Here is a 10,912-nt window from a genome sequence, read left to right as displayed (position 1 = left end):
CTGTCTGTACTAGTGGAATCTCACACTAAAAAATGGTTCAAATGCATTTTAACTTGGAATTGTTGGAGGGAAAGGATGGTTCAGCAGTCGGACCTTACATTTAGATGTTGGGAAACACATTGCTGTATTTCCAGTTTGGCCATACAGCCCCCGAGGGATATTGAGACAATTCACCTTGAATGATCTCTTGAAGTGTGATAAGTATTTGTGCTGAAAAATTTGTTTCACCCTGTAGTTAGCAGTGACACTCAGTGAGCTTATCTACACTACAAAATTAGGTCAACTTAAGTTAGGTTATGTAGTTGAATCAACTGTTGGTGTCCACACTTGGGATGATAAAATGCATGTAATTAAATAATCGTGTATACGTGATGGTAGGTGGCTCCCTGGAAGCTGGTGTATGTGGGAAGATGGCTTCCCACACATACCTGCTCCTGCCTACCACCTCATGCTGCCACCTCTGTATTCAGCACATACTGGGAGCCTGCATCTAACCATAAACGCTAATTGATGAGCAGTTAACCATTTACAGGTTTACACGTTCACATCCCTAGTTCACATTTCCCTCTTTCTACCACACCAATTCTTCAGTGTCTGAAGTGAAGAACTGTGGGGTACACACAGCTGTGCTAGGCTGACTGCTGCAGCCTTCCACTCTGGGGGCTGGCAGCCCCTGAGCCCAACACAGGGCTCAATTTCACAGCAGGGCACCAGGCTAGAGTGAAACTGACATTCTTGTCAGTTTCGTGGCTTTTATGGTCTATTTCCTGTGTGGCTCTGATTTTCAGCCCTTGGGCTGGGAGAGCTACAGCTGGGAATCCTGGGCATGACCCACTCCTGTCACGCAGGTGGAGTTATCAAACAGGTGTGGAGGGCGACCACAGTAGCGAATACACAGAACTAGATTGCCATAAGCCGCCTTACATAGACCTAACTCCATTGTGTAGGCCAGGCCGGAGTTAGTTTCCCAGACCTGAAGAAGAGCTCAGTGTCGCTCAAAGAGCTTGCCTCGCACCAACGGGAGTTTTCCTCACCCGCCTCGTCTTTCTTCGCCACGGCCTTGGACAAGTCATTTAGCAAAACAGCAGCAGAAGAGCTCCCTGCCGGCCAGGGGCAGCAGTACGGCCGGCGAAGCGCGCGCGCACAGGGCTACTTCTGAAGAGCCCTCTCCCAATCTAGCCCCGTTCTGCTCCGAACCACGCCGCGGTGCTGGCGCCAGGGGCGTTGCGCTCCTGGGAGCGGGCTCCGCAGCCAGGCGGCGTTTCAGCGCGGCGGGGGGCGGGTCTTGCGCTGTGTGCGGAGGGGCGATGAGGGCTCTTCTGAGGAGCACCTGGGAGGGGCGAGGTCCCATCCCTGAGGCGCCCGCAGGCTCCGCCGCGGTGCCCTCCTCACACCGGCCCTGGGCCGCCGGGCTCCCCCCATTACCTGCGCCCCAGCCAGCGAGGCGGGATGGGAGGGGGGCGATTATGCGCATGGTGCGGGGGGCACCGGCCGACCGTTACCCTGCCTCGACCTGGGGTCGCGCGTGGCGGGGAGCCGTGCGCGTCGTAGGGTCACGTGGCGTGTGTGAACGCGGGGGGGAGGGGTGGCTCCGCGGCGCGCGGGGGGAAGAGGCAGCAGCATGGCGGCGGCGCTGGGAGGCCTGGGCCTCCTGCAGGGCCGAGTCAGGTTGGCTGCGGTAGCTGCTGCCGCCTCGCCACTCAGCCGGAGGCTGGTGCGGGGAGGGGCCGCTTGTTCGCCGGCCGGGAGGGGCTACAGCTCGGAGGCAAAGGGGGAGGAAGAGCTGCGGGTCCGGTACCTGGATGATGAGAACCAAGGTAACCGCAGCCCGGGCCGGGGCGCCCATCGCTGCAGGACACTTGCCCTGCAGAGGGAGCCCCGGGGCTGGTGTCAAACCCCGCCCGGTCACCCCTCCCTTCGCCTCCCCATGTGCGTCGGTGCGATCCGCGGGAGGCCGGTAGCGCCACCCTCCCCCTGCTGCGCGGTGATGTCGGGGCAGCGGATGAACGCGGCTGGCCCTTTATATGCATGGAGGTCGGGGGGGAGGCGAGTGGCAGCTCCGCCTCCACATGCTGCTCATGGGCGGTGCGTACCCGGCGTGGCCGATGGAATAGGAGCAGTTGCTGCAACCTCTTGTGCTGCCAGGCCCCCTCTGGTTTAGCCCGTCTGGGCTCCCAAACCCCTGCTGCTCCCAGGGCCGGGCATGACTGTGGGGCCCTCTGTATGCCCTGACATGGTGACTCTTGTTCTTGCTACGAAAGTCCCCTCCCCCGGCTCTTGTCATCCCACCCTGTTCCTGGATAATCCCCAAAGTCTCAGGAGCTCTGACCCTGTGGGAGCAGCAGGGATGGAAGTAAGGGACAGCGTTTTAGCCTTCCCCCAGTATTTACCTCAGTAGCAGGGGTGAGTCTACATTGAGGAGTGGGACTAGCTTGCTACCCTCTCTTTCTGCCACAGATGACGCTGGGATAGGGTTGGCAAAAGTTGCTAGAGCAGCAGCTCTGGAAGTGAGTTAGGTTAAGATCTGTGGTCCCCAGACATCACTACATTAATTATGAATGGGCTATTTTTTCACGCTCTTCTTAAATATGAGCATTATAAACTTTTTTCCCTTAAAGGGAAGGTAAGATTCTAACTTCAAAATCACCAGACTTCTAGGAGTTGGGGCCATAAATATGGGTCTTTTGTACCAGTGGCTTAATCTGACCTTTGGATTTCCTGCATCTCTGACTCCCTGTTTTTACCTTCTTCCAATACCATGATGATCCTCCTGCAGCTATAGTGCCTGTTGTGCAACTAGCTATAAAAGGCTTGAATTTTTTAATGATGGGGAAGAAAAGGGGTAAAGATCTTGGCAAAATGTTGCTGAAATGTTTTCTGTCTAACTAGCTATTAAAATTATATAATTATGCCTACAAAAAGTTATTTTTAATATCCAGTATTTAGTATCAAATAGCATTGCTAAAAGTACATCTTGTGTCCTGTTGGGAAATTGGGAACCTCTTTTTAGTGTTATAAAACACCAATTTTTAGACTTGTGGGGTTGTGAAATATTTTACCTTAAATTGTTATGATTGCATAGTGCTTGAAATAATGATTATTTGAAGCTGCTTGGGGCTTGCAACATATACAGAATCCTGCAGTTTCAGCAAAGATGTCTTAGAGCAGGCTTAAGCAAAATACTCTTGGAGGGCTGGATGCGGCCCGCCAAGCTGCTGGATATGGCCGGCGGTCGCAGCCAGTAGCCCCAGGCAGACTCTCTGCTTGCTTCTCATGTGGAGCTTTGTTTGAATGGCTATGAACCTTCAAGCGCTGCAGGGTGTCTGCTTGAGAAAGCTGCTACCTGGGAGTCAAGCAGGTAAGTCTCCCAGCCAGAGCCTTCTTTTGGCACCCCAGCCCTCTGCCCCCCTCCCTCCCAGATCCTGCATCACAAGCTCCTACCCCAGGTTGTAACCCAAACCTCTGCACTCCAGTCCCCCACCCTAAGTCACAACCCCATCCTGCCCTAGGTCGTAGCCCAAACCCCTGTATCTCCTCCTGCACCCTAGTCCCTTGCACCAGGTCACAACTGCCTCCTTCACCCAAACTCCCTCCCAGACCCCACACTTTCTCTTGCTCCCTTCTGCACCCAGCCTCAATCCCATACCCCTCTCCTCTTCCATTAATATGGAAGTTTGGGGCCCTTGACTACTTTCCAAATTCTTGGAGTTGTCCCCCCCATCAAAAATGATTGCCCACCCGTGGTTTAGAGTATGAGTCAGGTAATCAAAGGTCCATGACATAGTGCACTTAGCAGTTTATTATTAAGTGCATCTTATTTGGTGTAATGTCGATTGCAGATAAAACATAGTTACTACCATTCAGAGGTCTGGAGCTGCCCTGTAGTGGAGAGGTTGATTCTTTTTCTACTGAAGAGTGTTGGTTTATTTTATTTTTATAATGGTATGCTCCTTCCCAGCAAATGCCTATCCCTGTTAGTCAAAACAAAATAGAAGTATAGAATTGTAGGTCTAGAACAGACCTCATTTAGACTAGTTCCTTACTCTGAGGCAGGACTAAATATTATCTAGACCATCCTTGACAGGTGTTTGGTAATTGGCTCCAATGCTTTACTATTGTAGTTAGTGAGTTCTTTCTAATGTCTAACCTAAATTTCCCTGGCTGTAATTTAAACCTATTACTTTTTGTCTGTCCTCGGTGATAAAAGAGAACAATTTATTGCCTTTTGTAACAATCTTTTACATACTTGAAGACTGTAATCACATCCTCCCTCCATCTTCTCTTCTTGAGAAGACTGAACAAACCCACTTACTTAAATCTTTTTTGATAGGTCATATTTTCTAGACTTTTAATTATTTTTGTTTCTGATCTCTGGACTTTCTTCAATTTGTCCATATATTTCCTGAAGCATGGTGCCCAGAACTGGACATAGCACTTATGAGGCCTGATTTAGAGAAATGAGTAGAATGGAAGAATTACTACTTGTCTTGTTTACAACAAGAATGGATAAAAATCAGTTAAAGAAACCTGAATTTTTAAAATTTAAAAAGGTTTTTTTCCCCCCTCAAAAGCATTTTATCAAAAAAATCCGATGTAAAGATAGTTTTAGTTTAGCTCTCAGCTTGGTATCCTCTGCAGACTTAATAAGCATACTCTTTATGGCTATGCCATCATCTAAATTGTTGATGAAGGTATTGAACAGAGCCAGTCTCAAAACAGACCCCGGCGGAACTTGTGCCCTTCCAGCATTACTGTGAACCATTAGTAACTACTCTCTGAGAACCATTAATCACTACTCTTTAAGATGCTTTACTGAGGTCTAGGTGTGCCACATCTGCCGTTTCTCCCTATCCACAAGGCTTGTTATTCTTTCTGCAGTACAGGCAGTCCCCGGGTTACGAACAATATAGGGACTGTATGTTTGTACTTAAGTCGAATTTGTACTTAAGTCGGAACTGGCGTCCAGAGTCAGCCGCTGCTGAAACTGACCAGCGGCTGACTACAGGAAGCCCGAGGCAGAGTTTCTCTGCCCCAGGCTTCCTGGAATCAGCCGCTGATCAGTTTCAACAGCAGCTGAATCTGGACGCCTGGGACAGAACAGCTGGGGCGCTGCTGGGTAGGTCTCCACAGCGCCGCACCTCAGCGCTGCGGGGACTAACCCGCAGCACCCCAGGTGCTCTACCCCAGGTGTCCCCAAGTCAGCTGCTGCTGAAACTGATCAGCGGCTGATTCCAGGAAGCCCGGGGCAGAGCAACTCTGCCTCGGGCTTCCTGTAGTCAGCCGCTGGTCAGTTTCAGCAGCGGCTGACTTGGGGACGCCTGGGGCAGAGCAGCTGGGGTGCTGCTGGGTTGGTCCAGTAGCGCCGAGGAGCGGCGCTGCAGGACCAACCTGGCAGCGCCCCAGCTGCTCTACCACAGGCGTCCGCAAGAAAAGCGTGGTCTGCTTGGGGGGAGGGAGCGCACTAGCTGCGCACCCCCCCCCCCCCCAGCAGACCATGGAGACGCGGGCGGCAAAGCCGCGGAGGACCCGGGCGGCGGGACTGCAGCGCGTCTGGGCGCTCCCACTGCCCGTGTCCTCCTCAGCTTTGCTCCGCGTCTCCCTGGTCTGCTGGAGCCCCCCGGAAGACGCGGGCTGCGGGACCTCGGTGCGTCTGGGCGGTCCCGCCGCCCAAGTCCTCCGGGGCGAGAAAAGCCCCGTTCGTAAGTACGGATCCAACATAAGTCGGATCCGCGTAACTTGGGGACTGCCTGTACTCCCTTCCTAAACAGTCTCTGTATGTGTGAAACTGCTTGTTCCTTCCTAAGTGGAGTACTTTGCATTTGTTCTTACTAAACTTCATCCTATTTACCTCAGACCATTTCTCCAGTTTGTCCAGATCATTTTGAATTTCATAAATATCTGTTTCACTTACCTTTGGTAAACGAAATATCCAATCAATCATTCATTTTCTGATATAGCTGTAAAACTAATCTGAAAAATTTTCAAAATAAATCACTGTTTATAAATGTATAGTGTGCACTTCCTAAAAAAGAACATACATCTATTTTTGAGTTGCGAAGAATATGTATTAACCAACAAGAATGCACTTTTATGTAGGAAACCATGATTAAATGAAGTCTTCCTCACTGGTGATTTCAATCATGATTTAAATCAAGTCTACTCTGTTTACATCTCTTTAGCTAATACATTCCAGAACGTTGTTTGTTTGTTTTGCAGCAGTATTATATCAATATACCCTTCCAGCTTGACTGTGAACAATTGATAAGCTACTGTTTTTTCCCACCAGTTGTGCACCCACCATGTAGTAGATCATATAGATTATATTTCCTGTGTTTGCTTATAAGAAAGTCGTTTGAGACTGACTTAGAACTTATTATTTTCCTGTTGTGCTCCGTTATCTTTGTGGATACTGAATTAAAGATGACTTGTTTAATTCCCTTTTTTATAGATAGGTACTATATTTCCCTTTTCCAGTCCTCTGGGATCTCTCCTGTCATCTGGGAGTTCTTAGAGATAATTGCTAATGACTCAGATCTCTTCAGACAGTTCCTTAATAATTCTAGGATGTATTTGATTAGGCCCTACTGACTTGAAGACCTCTAACTTGTTTTGAGTAGTCCTGTAGCACCTTAGGGTATGTCTACACTGCACTGCTATTTTGGGATACAAGAATATCCCAAAATAGCTATCCTGTGTCTTCGCAGCAAGCCTGTTATTTTGGGCTCACTATTCTGACATCCTTGTAAACCTCATTCTATGAGGAGTAAGGGACATTTCAAAATAGCACTGTGTATATAGCGCCAAATGATGAAATAAGCTATTTCGAAATAGCATTGAAATAAGATTTGCAATTTGTGTAGCTCAAATTGTATATCTTATTTCGAGTTATGGTGCAGTGTAGACTCACCCTTGGAGACTCTAAATAAATAAAATATCATGAGCTTTCATGGGTAAACGAAAGCACAAGGTACTATATATATTTTTGTAAGTCTCTAAGGATCCACAGGGCTACTCATTGTTTTTTAAGTTGCAGACCAACATGGCTACCCCTCTGAGACTTTTAACTTCTCTAAGTAATTCTTTCCTTGTTCTTTCCCTATTTTTAACTTCAGATCCTATCCCATTTACACTGATGTTTACTATGTCAGTTGTCTGATCATTGCTAAGCATTTTTGGTGAAAACTGGAAAAAGGTGGCATTTGACATTTCAACCACTGCTGCATTTTCTATTATTGTTTTTGCCTCCTCATTGGGTAATGGGCCCAATCTGTCTTTGATCATCATCTTGCTTTTAATGTGTTTGGAAAATGTTTTCTTGTTGCTGTTTTTAATCTCATTTTGTGCTTTGGCCTTTCTAATTTTTCCCTACATGTTTTTTTTAATATTCATACTTATAATTTACCCTACTTTCCTCTCTTTGTATACTTTTTTTTGTTTCAAGTCACTGAAGATCTAAGTCAGGGTGGTCTCTTACTGTATTTCCTGTCTTCCCTGTACATTGGAATAGTTTACTCTTTTGTCCTTCATGATTTCTCTACTAAAAAAAACCAGCCACCTCTTGAAGTTTTTCCTTTAGACTTGCTTCCCTGGGAACCTTTACTATCAGTTTTCTGAATTTGCTAAAGTCTGCCTTCCTGAAGTTCATTGTTTTTATTTTGCTGTTTTGGCTTCTTCCATTCCTTAGAATAATGAACCTTTCGTGATCACTGTCACCCAAACTGCCTTCCACTTTCAAAGTCTCAATCAGTTCCTTATTGTTTGTCAGAATGAAATCTAGAACACTCATCTCTTTACTATCTCCACCTTCTGTAATAAAAAGTTGCCTCCAATTCATTTGACTTTTGTTTAATCTGTGTTCTGTTGTATTTTCCCAAAATATGTCTGAGTTGTTGAAGTTCCCTATTACTACCAGCCTCTGTGCTTTAAGCCTTATCCATCTCTCTTCCTAGTTCGCTGGTCAAGGAGTAAACTCCTGCCATATCATCCTTTTTAAAATCCCTTTTAGTCTTATCTGGAAACGTTCAGCCTGTCTGCCTTCCCCTTCTATTGTGACTTTACTACAAGTGTATGCATCTGCAAGGCAACTGCTCTTCCCTTTTTTCCCAGGCTGTCTTTCCTGAACAAGCTATCCCCTTCTATACCAATATTCCAGTCATCTGAAATATCCCAATTTTGAAATATGCCAATTTTGTTGTAATTTTGTGATTATTTACTAATATTTTAAGTTCTTTCTTTTACTAATGTAAAAAGCATAGAGATTAGACAGACATCTAAGATGTTTGTTATATTTTTGTATTCCCTTTTTTCTCTCCTTTCTCCATGCTGTAATGACCCATGTTCCTGCCTCAGATTCCATCCCTTCACCTAGATCTCACCCATGTTCAGAACTTCATTATGAGCTTTTGTTTCCTGCTCTTGTCAAAGCTAATTTGAAATCTGCCTCACTAAGTTAGCCAGTTTGTATCTGAAAATACATGATGGTTTTGCCATCTTGTCAGAACTAGGGATGCTAAAATTAGGTTATTTTAGTAATCGAGTAGTTGATAGAATTTTTATCAACTACTTGATAGGGGAAGGCAGGCTGCCTCCTGGCTCCTACTGTGTTTTAATTGCAGAGCCGCAGCAGAGTTTGGTCCCCAATCCAGTGCGAGCAGGGACTGAACTGGGCTGCCTGCCCACCCAGCTCCTAAATTTAGTAGATGTCAGGTGGGCTGCCAGCCCTGCTCAGTCCTGGTTTCTGCTGGGACCAAACCCTGTTGCAGCTTTGCAGTTTAAAAAGCAGTAGGAATTGGGGGGCAGTGTGAGCTGGGACTGAGCCAGGCTGCCTGCCCAGCTGGTAGCAGCCCCTGTACACGGTAGGGACATGTGTCCCAGCATGAAGTTGGGACCCCCGAGGACAGGGCTGTTGCCAGAGCAGCTCCCTCTGTCTCTCTCTCCCCACTGCTGCCTCTGATGTAGAGGCAGCAAGAGGGGGGGGGAATGTGAGGAGTTGACTTGATTACCTGAAGCTTAGGCTAATTGACTACTATTCGACTAATTGCCTACACTCTCACATCCCTACTCGGAACAGCATCCAATTGTTGAAGAAGCTGAAGTCCTTCTGATAACACCATCTATGAAGCCATGATTGTGTGGCTCTGCCTGGACTTCTACCCTTGACCAAACACCACCTGTACCTCAGTTTCCTCACACTCCAGAACTCTCTAGTCACTTCTGATCTACTCAGGGTCATTTCTCATTAATTATTAGTGCCCATATGAATGACCTGTGTGGGGTAGTAGTCAGAGGGTCAAATGATCCTTGGCAGTCCTTCCGTAGTGTCTCATGTCTGGGTGTCTGGCAATGAGCACACCTTCTAAGATGCCAGGTCAGACTGCAGAGGGATGCCTCTGTTTCCTTTGTGAGTTACTGCCCATCACCACCCTTCTTTTCCTCTTGAAAGATGTGTGTATTATCCTTTGGGTACATGACTTTTCTTCCCTCATCCCTTGATGCCCAGGCAGCATACCATTTTTTTAATCTCAGTGGATAATGTGTTGGGACCAGGAGTGAAGCACTGTGAGACATAGCCAGCAGGTATTGTCTTTCCTTCAGAATCATTTCCTTCTTCCCTGATGGTACTACTCACTAGGGATGTCAAATTGTTAGTCCACTACCTGTGCACAGAACTTGGACCCTCCCCCCATGGGTAAGGGCTGCTGCCACAGATCAGATTTTGTCTCGCTGTGGACAGAAGCTGCTTTGTGGCAGCCTTCCCCTGCCCCTCCCACCATTCTGCAGTAGCCTCTGTCTGCAGAGAGCTCGGACCCTTGCGTACAGGGACTGCTGCCGGACCAGACTCTGTCTTCAGGGAGCTCGGATCCCTGTGGACAGAGGCTGCTGCCATCCTGTGCTGCTGTGTCTGTATGACAGGCCACAGCATAGGGCAGTAGGCAGCTGGTCTGCGCGGGGAGCTGGCTTTTAAATTAGCGCCCCTCGCGGATTGGCTTCTGTTTGCCAACCCACACTGCTGCCTCTGATACATAGGCAGCAGCATGGAGTGGCAGGGGGCTCCCTGGGATTGGATCTGCAAGCACATTGGCTGCTTGCCCTGCCCCTGAGAACTATCTAATAGTCATGTAACCAATAAGATTTCATGCGATTACATGACTATTCAGTTACACGATGTCTAACATCCCAACTATTCATTAGCTCCCTTAGTTACTTAGCATCTGATTTTTACACCTTTCTCTCCTAGGTCAGCCGTGCCTCCTCTAACACACACAGAGGAAGGACAGGCGGTTAGACCTTAGCCCATCTTCACACAGGAGTCGGTCTTGTTCTGTTAGTAAAGAAGGGCAATGGGTTTGGGGTAGGAATGTAAAATCCTGTTTAATTATTTAACTAATTAAATTTTGTTTAACCAGTTTAAATGGGGGTGGGTATGTGGCTTTGGAGCACCCTTGCCAATGGCATGCCTGGTCCTGGTGCACTGCAGGCAGAGCTGCAGGCTAGGCTGAAACACTCCCTGCACGGGTCTGGAGCAGCCCCCTGCCTGTGGTGGGCAGGGACCACTGGTTAACCGTAATCAGTAAGCTTCACCCCTTAAGGGTGAGGCTTACCCGATAACTATTCACATACCTAGTTTGAGGTAGAGACAAGAGATACAGGTGCCATAGTGGAAGTCAGTGCTGTACTTTATCTTGTGTCTTATGTTTCAAGGATAGGAATAGTCAGTAGGGAGAAAGTGACTGTTGGACCAACATAATGAAAGAAAGCTTTTTATTATTTGTATCCTGGTTTGTGAAGTTAATTTATAATTACAGGTAAGAATGATATAAGTGTTATGTTTTGGGCTTTTGTTATGCTTGTCTGATGACTTTAGCTAATGTTTATTACATAGAGTATATAATTAATGTAAATGAGCTGTTGG

At 47.4% G+C, this 10,912-nt stretch overlaps 1 protein-coding gene across 6 annotated transcripts in view; it reads left to right on the top strand.

Moving 5' to 3' along the window:
• The first annotated feature begins 1,164 nt into the window (after nt 1-1,164).
• Nucleotides 1,165-10,912, top strand: part of AUH (AU RNA binding methylglutaconyl-CoA hydratase) — a 229,250-nt gene continuing 219,502 nt past the window's right edge. The window contains exon 1 of one of the 6 annotated variants that reach the window (XM_075931897.1): nt 1,165-1,817. In XM_075931897.1, the coding sequence (XP_075788012.1) occupies nt 1,622-1,817 (196 nt within the window). In that variant the 5' untranslated portion in view covers nt 1,165-1,621. The other 5 variants (XM_075931894.1, XM_075931898.1, XM_075931895.1 and 2 more) reach the window with 5 other exon arrangements.

The sequence above is a fragment of the Pelodiscus sinensis genome, chromosome 6 (genome assembly GCF_049634645.1).
Source record: "Pelodiscus sinensis isolate JC-2024 chromosome 6, ASM4963464v1, whole genome shotgun sequence".
In the NCBI taxonomy this organism is placed as follows: Eukaryota; Metazoa; Chordata; order Testudines; family Trionychidae; genus Pelodiscus; species Pelodiscus sinensis.
The sequence above is the reverse complement of the archived record's forward strand: the minus strand, read 5'-3'. Positions and strand labels throughout refer to the sequence as shown.